This window comes from Bradysia coprophila, assembly GCF_014529535.1.
Source record: "Bradysia coprophila strain Holo2 chromosome X unlocalized genomic scaffold, BU_Bcop_v1 contig_98, whole genome shotgun sequence".
NCBI classification, from domain to species: Eukaryota; Metazoa; Arthropoda; class Insecta; order Diptera; family Sciaridae; genus Bradysia; species Bradysia coprophila.
The window spans coordinates 1,038,494-1,056,190 of NW_023503371.1; the positions used below are offsets into that span (position 1 = coordinate 1,038,494).

General features: G+C 37.9%; 3 protein-coding genes across 3 annotated transcripts; 2 read left to right on the forward strand and 1 right to left on the reverse strand.

Moving 5' to 3' along the window:
• The first annotated feature begins 1,682 nt into the window (after positions 1–1,682).
• Positions 1,683–3,286, forward strand: LOC119070505. Its single transcript, XM_037174862.1, has 5 exons — positions 1,683–1,818; positions 1,883–2,017; positions 2,073–2,194; positions 2,249–2,813; positions 2,871–3,286. Exons 1-5 carry the CDS (start codon positions 1,715–1,717, stop codon positions 3,202–3,204), a joined length of 1,260 nt encoding a protein of 419 aa, XP_037030757.1. The 5' UTR covers positions 1,683–1,714; the 3' UTR covers positions 3,205–3,286.
• Positions 3,287–6,295: 3,009 nt separating this feature from the next.
• Positions 6,296–8,438, reverse strand: LOC119070506 (protein arginine N-methyltransferase 1-B). Its single transcript, XM_037174863.1, has 5 exons — positions 8,231–8,438; positions 7,741–7,962; positions 7,400–7,623; positions 7,090–7,327; positions 6,296–6,787 (listed from the first exon to the last, which is right to left on the reverse strand). The coding sequence occupies exons 1-5, from the start codon at positions 8,231–8,233 to the stop codon at positions 6,404–6,406; spliced, it is 1,071 nt and encodes a 356-aa protein (XP_037030758.1). The 5' UTR covers positions 8,234–8,438; the 3' UTR covers positions 6,296–6,403.
• Positions 8,439–11,911: 3,473 nt separating this feature from the next.
• Positions 11,912–14,937, forward strand: LOC119070507 (DNA replication licensing factor Mcm5). The gene is made up of 8 exons (XM_037174864.1): positions 11,912–12,168; positions 12,234–12,662; positions 12,722–12,839; positions 12,914–13,477; positions 13,545–13,862; positions 13,933–14,177; positions 14,323–14,578; positions 14,637–14,937. The coding sequence occupies exons 1-8, from the start codon at positions 12,014–12,016 to the stop codon at positions 14,751–14,753; spliced, it is 2,202 nt and encodes a 733-aa protein (XP_037030759.1). The 5' UTR covers positions 11,912–12,013; the 3' UTR covers positions 14,754–14,937.
• The last annotated feature ends 2,760 nt before the right edge of the window (positions 14,938–17,697 follow it).

The following is a 17,697-nucleotide window of genomic DNA, read 5'->3' on the forward strand; positions in this document are numbered from 1 at the left end:
TTGATGTTTGCAATAGATTAATTGCAAATTCAACCTTTACAGTAAAAGCACGGCAGAGTAAAATAAACCAGGCAGTAGCAGTTCGTTTTCGAAACGTCAAATAAGGAACCTAATACACTGTATGAACTCAAATGAACACTGACATAAATTGAAAAATTTTATTCGTAAATATAGGGCTACCAGATTATTCAGGTCAAATCAGCGCTCCTGAGGAGTAAGGACAATTTTTGTGGTAAAAATCATTGGATTACCCTCTTAAATCTTCCTATTTTAATTTATTCAATTCTAAGCCATTTAAGAAGGGACGAAGTAATGATTTATGCTTGGTCCTGGTGCAAAAGACACAATTTTTGAGGGATCAAAGGTTATGTAAATGTGCCCACGAAGATAGTCCTCACTCCATCCACGGTAATAAAAAAAACTGTCTGTTCTGACTTTTCGATTCTAATCACAGTGAGTACCACGAGAACTCCAAAATCAAAATGCATGACATTTCTTCGAGTGTTTCAGAGCCGAAACAAGTCCAAATCTAAAATCTTAGAATTCATTGTGCGTCTCTTTAATCGGTGTGCCTTAAAAAATGTCTGCCAATAAATAGTAATAATTCATTGCTTGGAAACGAAGGACTTTTGTTTTGAAGACGTTTACTCGATATGGTATGGTTCAAGGACTCAAAAGTGAACTCGAAAATTACAAGAATTCAGTTAGCTGGAAGAAGACATGGGACAATTTTTTTATAATTCTATGCTATATTTAATAGCTCGTTTCAAAGCAGATACCCTTAAGATCTAGGCATGGGACCCTTTTCAAAAACATTTGCACTCCATAATAAGTAACTTTCAACGTCCAAAATGTTTATAAGAACCCTCAAACATTCCACTTCTAACGTTCCAGCTTCGACTGTTGTTGTACCCGAAAGCAATTTTTCCTCGTATTCCTAAAATATCACACATAAACACAGAAAAAAATCAGTTGAGTAACCTGTCCTCCCGTCTCTGTTATGAAAATCAATTCCATGCAAACCTTGCTCAAGCTCAATAATATTTGCTGACCTCGAACCGAAGTGACTGGTACGATAAATCATATGTATATAGCATGTTGCTACAAAAATACTCTATTTACGTTCGGAAAAATCGTTTTTTCGTTAAATATTATGAATGAATTCCCGCAGCCCTTAAGCTATGCGAAACATTCTGTCTGTCTGTATATATATACTGCATCACGGACTATAGACACTAAAACGCCCAAAACAGTTTTATGGCTACACATTCGTAGATTTGTTATATTCTTTCCATCACCTTACGGTTATAATCTGTAAATAGACTGAGGTAAGTTCGCTATGTACTTAGTCATTCAATCAGAAATATTTATCCTATAAAAGACAACAAACGATTGCATACGCAAAAAATCAACTTGAATTTAAAAGCGGCATGTAAAAGTAACACCTTACGGGCCTACGGTACAGTTACAACACTTCATTAGTATAGCAAAATTTAGGAAAAGAAAAATGTTTACACGGGGGTTCTTAACTTTGTTTTGAAATGTCTTCGAGCTTCGAACAGTAGAAGTTGTATAGGAAGGTAGTTGAAAACAATACTCGCGAAATGCCGGGTATGGTTAAATCGATTTAAAATAGAAGTACCTACCATTCGCGATAGTACTATAGCGTATGATGGAAATGTGAAAACTTCAGGCATATTTGTAAGACAGTCATATGCAAACATTTCAAATGAATAAATCGTTTCCGCAATCACCTAGTGCTTCATCGGAAGCAAGCGAAACGCAGAGCATAAACGATGAACCAATCACGATAAATAAGAAAGTTTGACTCATTTCATTCGATTTCTGTAAGTTGTACTAAATTTATAACCTTTCGAAGCAGATCCATTAAGCAAACCAAGGCAAAAACCAAAGAACTGGAGAAGGAACGGCCGCCATGGAAAACCGTTATCATAGCCCCACCATCAAAGGCAGACAGAAATGCCCTGTTGAAGGCAAAAATTTTGGATGCAACGAGGTTTGTTGACTACGTATAGATTGGCGTTCTACCTCAATGAATGTTCTGATCGCAGGCGTGCCTTGTTATCACAACGGATTGCTCACATATGGACTCAAACAGATCCAATTCCAACAAAAGAAAAACAGGTTGAAACAGATGGCTCTGTAACCATTAAAAAGGAGAGTCCGGGTGGATGTAATTAAGCAACTGGGATTTTGTCTGGAATTTAATATCCAACTTTATTTTCAGTTATATTAACGCAAACTATCGGTTTGTCAACCGATAACATTTTGATAAATGACGTCGGAACCCAAACAGCTAGGCCAAAAACTAGTCTATCGTTTGGAACATTTCCGTACGGAAATAATTCTGTTAACGAAAACACATTTGGCACGGTCGAGGACAACATTTTGCGAAATGCACATAGCCTTGAAACTCAAGTGCAAGACATTAAAAGGCTCGAAGACAAGCTGTGGAACAAGAGTGAACCAGAGCACGTAGACAACGACATTGCAAGCGAACCGAAAAATGAAATTAACGACGAGTCGCGAGAAGTGGAATTTTCTGACGATTCGCTAAGTGATAACGGAAAAGCTGATTTCGATGGCGGCAGTAGAAAACAATCGAACGACAGTGACGACGTGCAGCCAAACGAAAGCCAGGAAAAGTTTTTAAACGCACCAACATTAACATCCTGGACAGGTTTTGAATCGAACGATGATGACGAATACGGCCTACCACAACTTCCTAAACAAACCACATCGGAAGGCTATGCGCCGTGGCATAATTTTAAAGATATTCTCATCGGCAATCGGTAACATTTGATCGGTCAAACATTTGTTTGGAGAAAAAGAGTAATTTTATCTTTTAGACTCGCTAATATGCATCTATCGCCTCTACCACCACGGAGGACAAATATTAAACGTAAATCAGTGACTTGGAGCGATGCACAGCATCAAGCAGTGTCGGAACTGATGTTCGAAGCCACAGCACTGTTAGATGTTTTTGACAATGTTGCAATGCTCATCGGGCCGGATTTAAATATTAAACTTACTCCGAACGCGAAATTTGAGTCACTAAAATTACCCGAATCGAAATGGCAGCCAGTGCTAGAGAAGTCAACAAAAGAATTGGATGAATGTTTGAGACGTTTTCGACCGCATGTTTTTTCCAAATCATTTGATGTGGACGATTTGAATTTTTGAGAGTTTGTATAATATCAGAAAACATTACAAATTTTGATGAAGAAAGTTGAGTTCATGAACGACAAATAGAGGGTTTTTTAATAATGCAGGATTGAGTTTTCATATTTAGGATTCCCGGATCGGTTGATTTCTGTTTATCAATTAATGAAGTTTCATCAAAACATTTCAACTCAAAATGTATTGTCAGTTTCCATAGGGTTGAATAGGAATTAAATCGAAAGCTCTACAAAACTGGGTAATCAGATGTTTCGAAGCGATTATTTTAAATATGCCCATACAGTTGCATAGATTGGTAGAGCTTGCGATGCTCTCCCATTTCCGCCACTACACCAAGCATTCATCGCATATGCTTGAGGAGCTAGAGTAGACGGATAAACGACATTTTTTCAAAGATTAAGTATGATTTCCACTCAACAAAAAGCACTACATGAGAGTCCGAGCTGTCAAGTAAACAAAGCAAAAGTTCAAAAAATCCAATTTTGAATCGCTCACTGAGTACTTTTATGTTTAGTCGAAATCAAGCATTGTTCAGAGACGATGGCAAAAAACTACAACAACAAACTTGTTTTTACTGAACGTTTCCTTGTACATAAATCAACAATACCAACAAGAGCAGATTTTTTGTCTGTTTCTTTCTTGCCGGTGGTTGTTTCAGTTTTTCGGCCAAATAGCCAATGATCAAGAATTTACGCAATCAAATGATAACCAGAAACAATCATAGAATAGATTTGTCAGGTTGTGATGGTCTATGTCGAGATCATGAATCCAAGAGATAGATGATCATTTGTTCTTTTTTTCTAAAGAAGACGACATAAATAATGTAACTATTTAATGGTGGTTCGGGTTGTTAAGCAAATCTATAGGTGTTGAATCAAACAAAATATTGAATAGATCAAATCAAGGTACAATTATAGTTTTCAAATAAAAAAAGAAAGCATCTGTCGAATTCCAATCACTTTTTCTATGACCAGACTTTGGACCACTTAAATTCTGACACTACGTCCGTTTCACTTTGCTCTTTCTTGCACTATCATCATCATGATAAGTTTGAGATAAATCCAGTTTTTGTCATTTACTTTTACTCGTAACTCAAATTTAAAGCGCACCAACTCCATTTACTCGACGGAAGTCGTTTTTAAAGTGAACGAAATCGAAGAAGAAATATTTTAAGGACAAGTGAATCAATGCCAATCGGTTCTTATAACTTTTATGGGAAAAGGTCAAAAAGAACTTCATTCAAAGCAGGGCCTAATTTTGGTTTCCCAAAATTTTCCACAAATTTGGTAACGTTTGATAAACTTTCGTAACCTTTTCCAAATCGATCCTGATTCAAAGTGAAGCCCAATATTCGAATCAATGGCGTGTCAATGACCTGACTTTTATAAATATTTGTAAAAATTGTAAATGTGTTCCTTGAAGAAGCACTAATAGCAGGCCTCCCACGGTGGTTTAAAAATCCTCTTATTTTCGGAGTTTTAAGAGTGATATCGCGAAATCTTCGAGCAATCGGCTAGCCATACCATCCGGATTTTTGACGAGTATGGTACCCATCGAATCCTTGCTTCATTACGAGTTCAACGAGGTATGTCTCGCCTCTCTCGGAATTGTCGTTTTCGTGGTAGAGCTGTTTGAAAAATCGGTGGTTTTCAGGTGGAAATTTTTTCATCCTGATTATCTGTGGTAATAAAGGGTCGACTTCGTTCAAATTTTAGGGTATTGTAGTGCTAGACTAGCCTGATCACATAAGCTACCAAATACGTCGGGCTGTTGGCTGTACTGGCTTCAGTTACTGTATTAGGAAAAATTTTCTCTGACTACTAACGGGTGCGCGCATCAGCAAACCTAACGGTTTAGAGTTCCATTAGAAGGCTTAGGCTCGGTACTTCCTAAAAATATAAAAACTTGTGCTGGAGGGACTATTGGCATTAAGAGATATGGCAATTTCTAAAATGTCACCTATTACTCCAAAGAAATTTCGACCGGTTTGTCGACCACTTTCATTTATTCATCTTAAATGTAATTTACACAGTTCCTTGGTACCTCAGCTTTCCAATGATAATTTTCCTGACTTTACTTCTTACATAAAATGTGAAATTTGTTGACTTTTATGAAGCAGCCAAGTTTGTGGTTGGTTGGATGCTCCTAGGACCCTGGGCTACATTATGGAACAGTTTACTGTACCAAGAAAACTAAATTCACATGAGAGCGAGTCACCGAAGAACCCGATGGTCACATTTTACCAAAAATTCTCGTTTTCTTTTTCTTTAAATGGAGAATTAAAAGAAAAATATTGTTTTTCCGATTCCGAAAATTTATTACCCTAAGATAATCTGTGAGAAAAAATTTCCACTTGAAAACCACCGATTTTTCAAACAGCTCTACCACGAAAACGACAATTCCGAGAGAGGCGAGATATACCTCGTTGAACTCGTAATGAAGCAAGGATTCGATGGGTACCATACTCGACAAAAATCCAGACACGTTGAATTTGTCCTCCATACAAATTGTTCGAAGATTTCGCGATATCACTCTTAAGAGGTTTTCAGACTAAGATTTTAGAAGATTTTTAGCTTTCGTTCGCTGGGAAGAATAGATTTTTTAACAACCCTTCATGTTTCTTTACAAAAAGCTCGTTATTTTACTCATCCAGTAGTCTTAGGAGATTTTAGGAGGTGTGGGAGGCCTGTATCAAACAACTAGAAAGAATATCTATTTGGAGCGATTAAAATATTTCAATAACAAATCATATGCCAGAAATAATCACAAATTCCACGCAGCTCAATGCAAGAACAATTATCAAAACGTAAACGCACAGTTCTCATTTACCTTCAAACCCAAGGTACTTTTCAGTGGTTATTGGATTATTTATTGGATCAATTGGATCACCAATAACGGAAATCAAAAAATATCTAAAGCAGGCAGTGAAAGTGATTGTGGAAACCAAGAGCCATTTAAGCGAATGAAAATGGGCTTGCTTACCTTTTATACGTCGATATATCTATGCTTGATTCTTCGTTGAAGGGTCCATCTGAATCACTGATCTGCATCCTCTCAATTTCAGATCATCAAAATTCATAAAAACGTCAACACATGGAATTGCATTCTCTTTTCTTTATTTCCTTCGCATTGCTGTCTGGAATTAGTCACTTATTACAGTAGGTATAATAACGTATGTATTTGTGTGTGTTTGTTTCCCTTTTCAACGCATTCGGTAAAAGTTCTCTTCTTTCACTTGTGACAATTCACCTTTGAAATTGATTTCAATCTTAAAATCTAAGTCGCGATTGTTGCGTTCGTTAGGTTTCATTTTGAATACGCCGTAAATCTCTTCACCCTTTTTGACCGTCAAATATTCGTCAAAATAGAACACCGTCTGTTTCCAGTGAGTGTACGTTGCCTCTGGTCCGGTACTGAAACCCAACCGTTTGTGTGACTTTGTGAACTCGACATTGAAGTATGTGACCAGGGCCTGGACGAAATCGTTACGTTTGACGAAAAGGTGAAACGGTGATGCGAAATCTAGATCCTCTTTCTTCACTGTGTACAGGTCAACTTCTTTCACCAAATACGAATTGGAAACGATCTGCAAATTACGATAAAAATATTTGAATTTTGTCTTGGATGATCTGGAGTGAATGGCCGGCATTTCCCTGACATTATCCCTTTATTTGAAGCGCTTCTTTTATTGGTCATGAGACGACAACTCGTAGAAGACTTTTTTTTTTAAATAAGAAATGTTAACGAAAACTTACGGACCCAACGAGTCCAATGTAATGACAGCCTAAGCAAAGGGCAAATGGCTAATAATATCAGTATTCGTAAGCGCTCGGACTTTTATCATACCACAACCAAGCTCTCCCCATAAAATCGAGTAAATTGACTCACCTGTTTGGGGTCGACAACATCAACTAATGGTTCTGTGATGGCAACCTTCCGAATCGCACTCATATCAAAACCATACACATCGTCCCACCAATTGATTTTTTCGTCTTTGTACTGACGATCCTCGATCGCAGTGATGAAGAGAGTACATCTATCTGGAAACATCATGCCTTCGGGTTGCAGCCACTTGTCTCTAGCATATAGCACCGTGTCCAACATGCTTTCGTAAAACAAGCAATATCTGAAGAATATGCCCGAAAAAACTGTGTTACAAACAATGAACGGTCGGATGTGTATGAGTTGCACTAATTACCCCATCCATTCCGATATGATAATATCCACTTTTTCAACGGGTAGTTCCACTTCTTCCACTTTTCCTTTGATTATCGTTATAACATCGGAGAATTTATTCGCTTCGACGATTTTGTTGGCATATTCCACTATGCTGGAACATTCGATAGCGTACACGTGAGCTGCTCCAGCTCGGGCTGCGAACATTGACAATATGCCAGTTCCGCAACCAATATCTAACACCACCTTTATGAATGGGAATGAAAATGGTTACGCATTTTGACCTACGATGCACTTGTACAATGTGATAAGAACGGAAACCGCGATAACGCTCCGTATGCAAACATTGCTACCGAGACTTACCTTTCCTTTGAAAAGATGCTTATTGTGATACATAGCATTTCTGTAAGTGAGCGTCCTCACTTCATCCTTCAGCATTTCTTCATGAATACCAAAATGAGCATATGAATCGAAGTAGTAATCCTTGGATGTCATTTCATCGGCACGTATAGCGGTTTTACACGTCTCAGTTTTTTCATCTTTCGGCTGGCCGTTAATCTGTTCCATTTGAACGTCGGAAGATGCCTTGAATTCAACCATGAATATCAAATTAAAACGCATCGACATAACCTCACATTTTACAATAAACTTAAACAAAACGACTTCATTTCGTGCATTTACACGGTGGCAGGTGTGTAACATTCATTTTACGGTTCTGGAATGCCGTTCGGATGGATAAAATCATTGCACGCGAAAAAACACATTTTCAGAGAATGGTTGTGAGGCAAAAAAAAGACGAAGCAAAAAGAACTTGCATGTTAAAACACCGATATTAGTCGCATATACAACTTACCATTTCGGATGGATTTTGTTGATATTGAAATGTGTCAGTAGTGTAAATTAATTGAAATTCCAATTAAAATGAAAAATAACTTATTCCAATGATCAATGAAATTTTATATTCAATAAATTCACAAAAAAAGCCGATGTAAAATAGACATCCAGACAACACTATGTACGTATTTCTAATAGAGCGAGGATAGCGAGCGCATACAGGACAGTGTTGACAACTTTTTTGTAGAAAAAATTAGTGAATACAATTGAATGGATATTTCGTTTACGAAAAACCAGGTCCGTAGCTACAGCCCCTATTTTCAGTAGGTAGGTAGCTTGAGCTATATTGCCTTTTCTCATCATTTACCAATTTTTCTTTGGGTGAAAAATTGAAATAGAAAATGTAAAATAGTTGTTTACATAACTGTTGTGGACGCGAAAGCGCGAAAGTGCCTAAAATAAACTGTCCAGTCCACAACAAATGCGTATATAACTTTTCTGTATATGTGAGAGTGTATTGGTGAGCTATGATATGAATTGGTCGGTAGGGAAAGTAAACGGTCGAGAAGGAAAGTAACGGTTGGGAAGGAATGCACCAACAGACTCTCACTATTACAGAAAAATATCTTTCAAAATACCCCAATACACACTCGATGTGTGTTTTCGCTTGGGCTTCGCCCGCGAGTGCACACAAATCTTGTGTGTATTGGGATATGTTGAAATATACTATTACACGCTTCATGATACGAAAACCGACGAAATCACGCGCCGACAATTATCGGAAACCATAGTTTTTTAGTTCTCTCTGAGCAGACCTTGTAAACAGGTCTAGGGATATAGATGATGTTTTACTCGCATGCGACCTGTTTTGAATTGATGTATACGAAGGCGGAGCTAACTCTATCACTTTCTTTTGCTTTATGTTTTTTCTGTTTTTCAAAAAGCGTATAAAATTGTGTTCATCATATGGAGAGAACACACTCAATCACATGTATACTGTAATTTCGTGGTTTCTCTCCTTTTGATGAAAATAACTATTCCATGCTAATGGCGTAAATTACGAGAAAAATTTCGACATTTATTATGCCCAAGGCCAGGTAAACAAATTGACTACAGTGACCAGTGACCACCGAATATCGCTAATAGAAAATAGTCTATGCAGTAAGAAGTGTTACGTTAGGTGGTTGATATGCAGGCGGATCGGATAAAAAATTCTTATTTATGGTACGACCATTTTGAGAAATTTCAGCATGAATTTGCTTCAGTTGTTTTTCAGCTGATACACACAAACAATGAAAACTGTTTGATAACGTCTTTATACGATTTTACCACTACCACCCGGGTGCGTGTAGCAGCTTCAACGCCATTAACCAGTGTAAACAGTTGTGATTGCATGTGTGGATCAGCAGAAAAACAGCTGAGGCAAGTTAATGATATAATGTCACAATTTCCACAATCTATTGAAGAGAAAGGAAAAACCGTAGAGTTATTAGTAATTCACGCCATAAGTCCGCTTCAGAATTTGAATTTTCGATGAATCGATGGATGAATTAAAAAATAAATTTGAACGCATTCTTATATGAAAATAAAGCGAGTTGTATTTGATTTGGTTGTTGTGCGTTTCATTTTGAATTTGCAGCGGACTTATGGTGTGAATAGTAATTATTTACAAATTATACGTCTTGATAGAGGCGAGGCCGAGATGGGTAAACACACTTAAAGCCCTTCCCACCATTTGTTACATTGCCAAGTACGGTACTCGCTTTACAGTATGTTTTTAGTAAATAATTGTTTCTTCTTAAAATTCAATCGTCACACACACAACACCGGATTTAACATAACACTAATCCATATCGCATATGTCAACAATAAGGCAATTCCAAAACATGCCAAAGAAATGTCCTAAAAATGCATGTTAGGCCAATACAACCGTATATCTTTTTGTATGCTAATGACAGTTTTTATCCTCCTCCGATATAATTTTCTAAGAGATTTGTCTTAACACCCAGATTCAGGTATGTTTAAAAAAATGTTGTCTTAAAAAATTGTGCTTCTTTTTTAAGACAACATTTTTTTGATGGAGTTTTCACATAATAAATTATGTAAAAACACTAGAAGATACTTATATAGGTCCTTAGATGACAGTTCATCTTAAATGTAAACAAAAAATATGGCGTCAATCTTGTCGTTTTTATTATGATTGTCGTTGTTATATGCTCATAGCGGCCATATTTTTTGTTTACTTTCATCGTTTGCCTGTAACATGTTTGAAAAATGCTATCTATGAACCATGCTGGTCTAACAAAATCAGAACAAACGTTCAATATACCAATCGAAACGTTCACAATAAATGAATGTTATGGAGTAGGAAGTATGGGGTAATAAACTTAATCCACAGGCGCTGAAATTTATAAACCAAGTGAAAATTAAAATATTTATATTGTTGAAAAGTCTGATACTACCCGCGGATATGAATATTTTTCTCAACTCAGTGACAAAAATTAAAATTTCCGTTGTCCTTTTTGAGAAAAACGTTGTATGCAGCTCTGTAATAAATGCAGTTTTGAGTACATGATATTACATTCTGGTACCCAAAAAAGCATGTATCACTCGGTTGTATTAAAACAAATAGTACATTTTGTTACGAGTGATGAAAAGTTGAAGTTACCGAAAGCTTACCGAAAAATTCAGCTTTCATCACGAGTCACAAACGACGATTTGTGCGCTTGAAAACTGAAATGAGACGAAACTACAACAAAAGAAATCAATATAGAGCCATTTCAACAATAAAGCATGCACATTTGATCGCGGCCGGAAAAATAAATATGAAAATCCATTTTAATGACCGCAAATACCACTCTCTCTGAGAGGTACTGACCCTTCCATTGCCACCCAAATCACGCATGATAAAGTTCAGTTTTTGCAGCGCAGTTGCAGAAATAACTATTATGCAATTCAGTGAATGTTATTTTAACCAGTTTTATTTCATCAAAAAAACAGTGCGAAATTTTTTTATACCACCCAAAATCAACCAGTCATTTATTCACTTACAAGTGAGCGTATGTAAAATTGAGGCTACTTGATCAAAAATGAAATTTTAATGCTTCGGGCCGAAAATGAGGGCAATTTTTGATTTTTTTTTTCTTGAATTTAATTTTCGGCCCTTTGCATGAAAACTCACATGTGTACCCTGCTTCGGACGATTGATTTTAGGCCCTTTCGCTTGTCGCTAAAATCAATCGTGCAAATCAGGTACACAAATGACTACTGAGTTCAGTTCAAAGAAATAATCATGTATGGTTTGGTGTACTGTGATCGATTTTAGATTTTGTTTTTCAATGGAAATTTTGATTTTTTTTTTGTTTAGTATATGTGCGCCCAGAATTCACTCACTGAATTGCATAAAACGTTGTATGAAACCCGAATGGAATGCTGGTATTTTTATCGCTTTTATGGCTTCGCCTCGGTTTACAATCGACAGCTAGTTGCTATAAAATACCTTCATATGATTCTTGTTACATTTTGTTAATAAATTCTACTTCACACATTCAACGGAGTCAACGTTATTGAATTTAGAATTTTCGTGCATGGAACCGACGCACGCAGCACTGCTATGCAAAAAGTGTCAGCACTGTTTACTCATCCAGTACCTCCAGTACAGAAACGAGAAAGACTTACGAAATACGTAAAAAATATTTTCGCGCCTTAAGTCAGCTGTATATGAAGCGTTTGAAAACTTGGATAATCGAATCCAACATTCTTAAATCGGAAGTGACAATAATAACAAGAAAATCGTATTACAATGGAAGGTTTTGACGATGTTGGTGTTTTCTTTTCGGATAATTTCAATCCAGACAATGAATCGGCTGGAAAAGACATCAATTTGCAAGCAGTGAAAAAGAAATACAAAGAATTCATTCGCACCTTCAACGAAGACAATTTCCACTACAAATACAGGTAAACACAGAGCACCCCAGCCACAAGCAATATCCATTTCATTTCGAGAATTTTAAATGTTTTAGAGATGCGTTGAAGCGAAACTATCTTCTCGGTCAATACTTTCTTGAGATTGAGCTGGAAGACTTGGCCGGTTTCGATGATGCATTGGCGGATAAGCTTCGCAGGCAGCCCACTGAGCACTTGGGAATTTTCGAAGAAGCAGCCAAAGAAGTTGTAGACGAAATAACAGCACCGCGACCGGAACACGAAGAAGAGGTCCAAGACATTCAAATTTTGCTTACGTCCGGAGCCAATCCAACGAACATACGAGACTTAAAATCTGAATCGGTTTCGCGATTGGTTAAAATTGCCGGCATCATCATCTCAGCGTCTGGAATCAAAGCGAAGGCAACGAGAATGTCCCTTCAGTGCAGATCGTGTAACACAGTCATTCCCAATTTGCCGGTTAATCCTGGTTTGGAAGGATACCAACTGCCCAGAAAGTGTAACACGTAAGTTCTGTCTGAATTTGTTTTGAATCAACGCTTCATCTACTGCTATTACTCTAAAGTGAACAAGCTGGTCGGCCGAAGTGTCCGTTGGATCCCTATTTTATCATGCCGGATAAGTGTCGCTGTGTTGATTTCCAAGTGTTAAAGCTCCAAGAGCTACCAGATTTTATCCCTCAGGTAATTGTTTGCGACATCCTTGATGGTATCAATTGACTTTGAAGACACCAATTGAACATTTCATAATTTTCTAGGGAGAAATTCCTCGTCACATGCAACTATTTTGCGATCGAAGTCTTTGTGAACGTGTCGTACCTGGCAATCGGGTCATGATTCATGGCATTTTTGCAATCAAGAAAATTGGACGACCTGGAAAGGCAGATAGTCGTGAAAAAGCTATAGTTGGTGTTCGTGCACCATACATGCGAATTGTTGGGATTACATGCGACTCGGAAGGTATGGGTGCCATATCTCGGTACAACAATATCACCACTGCTGAAGAAGAGACATTCCGCCGACTGGCTGCAACACCAAATTTATTCGATCGTTTGGCTGACAGTCTGGCACCGAGCATTTTCGGGTCAAATGACATTAAGAAGGCCATTGTTTGTCTGCTGTTTGGCGGTTCCAGAAAACGAATGCCCGATGGCTTGACACGACGTGGTGACATCAATGTTCTGCTGCTTGGTGATCCGGGTACAGCCAAGTCACAATTGCTGAAGTTCGTTGAAAAAGTGTCACCGATTGGTGTGTATACAAGTGGTAAAGGATCCAGTGCTGCAGGTTTAACAGCATCTGTCATGAGAGATCCAGCTACGGTTAGTTTCTGCATTAAAATTTCACTCGGAAGAAACCCTAAAATATTTCTATGTCACCCATCTTCAGCGTAATTTTGTCATGGAAGGCGGTGCAATGGTACTGGCTGATGGTGGTGTTGTATGCATTGATGAATTCGACAAAATGAAAGAGGACGATCGGGTTGCCATTCACGAGGCGATGGAACAGCAGACCATTTCTATTGCTAAAGCCGGTATTACAACGACGTTGAACTCAAGATGCTCGGTATTGGCTGCTGCCAATTCTATATTTGGTCGGTGGGACGATACAAAAGGCGAAGAAAACATTGATTTCATGCCGACCATTTTGTCTCGTTTCGATATGATATTCATTGTCAAGGACGTGCACGATGAGACTCGAGATATTGTAAGAAAATCATCGTTGAGACGAATGAATAACTGATTAATCTTCGACGCAAATTATTCTCATTTAACAGACTCTGGCCCGACATATCATCAACGTTCATTTAAATGCAAACAAAGCAACAGACGAGCCGAAAGAAGGTGAAATATCGCTACCAATGTTGAAGAAGTACATTCATTATTGTCGCACTCGGTGTGGTCCACGACTCAGCCAGGAAGCTGGCGAAAAATTGAAAAGCCGTTATGTTCTCATGAGAAATGGAGCCAGTGAACAGGAGAAGGCGTCTCATAAACGACTTACCATTCCAATTACTGTCCGGTAAGTCGAATCTTATTTTAAATTTTAGGGACGAAATTCTTACCTTCTGTGTTCCACTGAGTGCATTCATAAGTTCGCCAATCCTTTACACTATCTTCCCTCCCAGTATCTCTAATGTTACAATCGATCACATCTAACTTTGCAGACAACTGGAAGCCATCATTCGTATATCCGAATCTCTGGCCAAAATGCAACTACTACCATTCGCTACCGATGTTCATGTGACCGAAGCGTTGCGTCTATTTCAAGTGTCCACATTGGATGCGGCAATGACGGGAAGTTTGGCTGGAGCCGAAGGTTTCACAACGGAAGAGGACCATGAAATGCTCAATCGCGTAGAGAAACAATTGAAGCGGCGATTCGCTATCGGATCGCAGGTGTCCGAACAAAATATTATTGCCGTAAGTGAATGGGAAATTTATTGGTGTCCAGGGCGGATGTAAAAAAAATTATTTCTAGGATTTTGCACGGCAAAAATATCCGGAACGAGCTGTACTAAAGGTTATTCATGCGATGATTCGGCGTGGCGAATTGCAACATCGATTACAGCGTAAAATGCTCTACAGACTCTTTTAGAACTGTGTTTGGCATTGTTTGTCATCTCTGGTGTTATTGTTTGTATCAAAATAAAAAAATTAAAATCAATTACGTTAATGTCTTATTCGATCAAGCGTCTCATTGTATGCGTTTAGATTTTTGTGCTTTTCTTTTTTTCTATTTAAAACAACGAAATCAATAAAACAAAAATTGTTAACTTTAATTGACACGACACAGTCTTTTGTTTTGGTAATATACTTAAACGAATAGAATGGAGTGATTGCATCAATCATCAGCAACTCTTAATGGGACAGTAAAGAATCGATGATATCGGATTAGCGAACACTATTTCATGGATATTCGCCTCTGAGGTGTGCTGCTTTCGTAACACCTACATATAAGTGGTTCGATAATTTACATTTTTACTGCACTATAGGCGTAAAGGGCTCCGGGAATGTGGTGTCATCCAGAAGGTGTGTATGTTTGAAGTTGTCATTATGTGGGCGGCATTACAGCAATTTTCCGGGTCAGGTATATTCTTATTACTATGCCAGCAAATTTCGACAAGCAGGTGGTGGGCGTTGGACATAGCGTCAATGAATGTCACCTTCGAAAGTTTGTAAGTAAAGTTCTTGGTTCCGATTTAGAAGACGACTTCCTCATGATAATGAGACATTGAATCTCCAACATATTTTCTGGCTGATCCGAATCGGCAAGTCTTTTTGTATCGCAGGCTTCGCAAAAGCATAACTTGAAAATCTGTGGATATCGACCGAGAGCATGTTTGCACGTCAGTTTTTGGTAAGAAGACTATAGTTTGAACTTTGTGTCACTATACTTACGTTCAACGGAATATCCGATACAGCGCGTAAGTGTAGCTGTCCCAAAGGGTAGATATCATGGGAACGATACCTCCGACACAAAACTTAAGTGAAATACACTACTTGTAAACTAAATGTATTTGAGTGCTGTTAGATTAAACAGTCGGAATTAGGAGTAATTAGATAGGTGTTCTGTCATAGTCAGGTAAACAATGCACTTCAAGCAAAAGTGATCAAGGCCTACAGCTGCCAAATATTGTACTATTTTATATGAAATGGTCTTACAGTTGTGTGACATTTTGTCAAGCTTCGGTACCCTATTTAGAGTTCCACTCATGCTTGAAGTGCACTGTTGGCGTAAATGATATTCAATGAAAATTATTTTTAGATCTTAATTCAGATCTGGCTTGATAGTCGCCGAAAATCAGACACGACTTGCCGGGACATTTTTACTACCTGAACCGTCAGCATTTATAAAGCCGTCTTAAAACTGCTGGAAGGAAAATATGCTATTCATACTTTTTCTCTGTCAGATAAGTAAAATATTATTCGTACCACGGACTAAAAGTCTTTTTTAGCGTATTCGAATCGAACCTTCTCACACGCTAAGACCGACTTTTAGTCCTAGGTACGAAATATGCTATTTCACAGCGCAGGCGAGAAAATAGTCATTTTGTCCCCTCAGCTGAAAATTCGGAAGCGTTGTTGTGAAAAAATTGTGTTTACTTCCGGAAAAAGTTGGACATTGAATTTTCTCCAGTGACTTGTGGCCTTCACTCGTTGAACAAATAAATATCCTCGGTTTCACATGGCAACCACCAAAGCACCTAGCAGGGTAAACGAGGTTTTACCACGTCAAATAGAGTAGTATTTTGATACCAATAATACCATTTTGTGCTTTGAAACCACAAAAGTGAAATGCCTTTTTTTGGCTAGCAGCCACTGTCACATTTCAATTGGCTATCATACTACTTACCATACTTACTGGCTCTCATGTCTGATTCAGATTTTATACAATGTGCCAAATTATGATAAAAATTATTCTCTTTGTGATTAAGAGTGATATCGCGAAATCTTCGAACAATTTGTATGGAGGACAAATTCAACGATAAGTATGGTACGCATCGAATCCTTGCTTCATTACGAGTTCAACGAGGTATATCTCGCCTCTCTCGGAATTATCGTCTTCGTGGTAGTGCTGTTTGAAAAATCGGTAGTTTTCAGGAGGTGCTGGGCCCATAACCTATTGGAATATCTGGGAATCCAGGACAAAACAGTCGACAAAAAGTTAAAAATTTGTCACACAGATCTTAGGGTAATAAAGGGTCGACTCGGTCGACTTCGTTCAAATTTTAGAGGATTGTAGTGCTAGACTAGACCGATCACATAAGCTACCAAATGCGTCACAGAAAATTTTTCTTAATACACTGAAGCCAGTACAGCCAACAGCCCGAAGTATTCAGTAGCTTATGTGATCGGTCTAGTCTAGCACTACAATCCACTAAAATATGAACGAGGTCGACCCCTTATTATCTCAGATAATCAGGATGAAAAAATTTCCACCTGAAAACCACCGATTATTCAAACAGCTCTACCACGAAAACGACAATTCCGAGAGAGGCGAGAAATACCTCGTTGAACTCGTAATGAAGCAAGGATTCGATGGCTAGGCGATTGTTTGAAGATTTCGCGATATCACTCTTAAAATTAGCCGATATCTATACATACAAATATTTCATGTATTACAGATTATAAGTCACACATAGCAGTGGTATTATAAGGGACACAGCTCTGCTGTGTAAGGGGCCATTCATAAAGTGCACACGCTAAAAATAACAAAATTTAGACCCACTCCCACTCTTGTTGAATGGCCCCCAAAGACTACCATACAAATGTCCAATAATTTGTTTCGGTGAAGTTTGGCACTCCAATATCCAAAAAGCATGGCTCTGTATTGTAGGGATTGTTCTGAGTTTATTCGAAAATACTTACTTTTTATAACAAACAAAAAGTGAACATTCCATAAAATGCGGACAAGTGTCCTCACCAACATTATAATTAAATTACGTTGTTTAGTCCACGTCTATTTTTATTTTATTTATTTTTTTGTTGTCCATTGACTTCTGTAAATTATAGTTTTTCATTACAACAATCACGTCAAC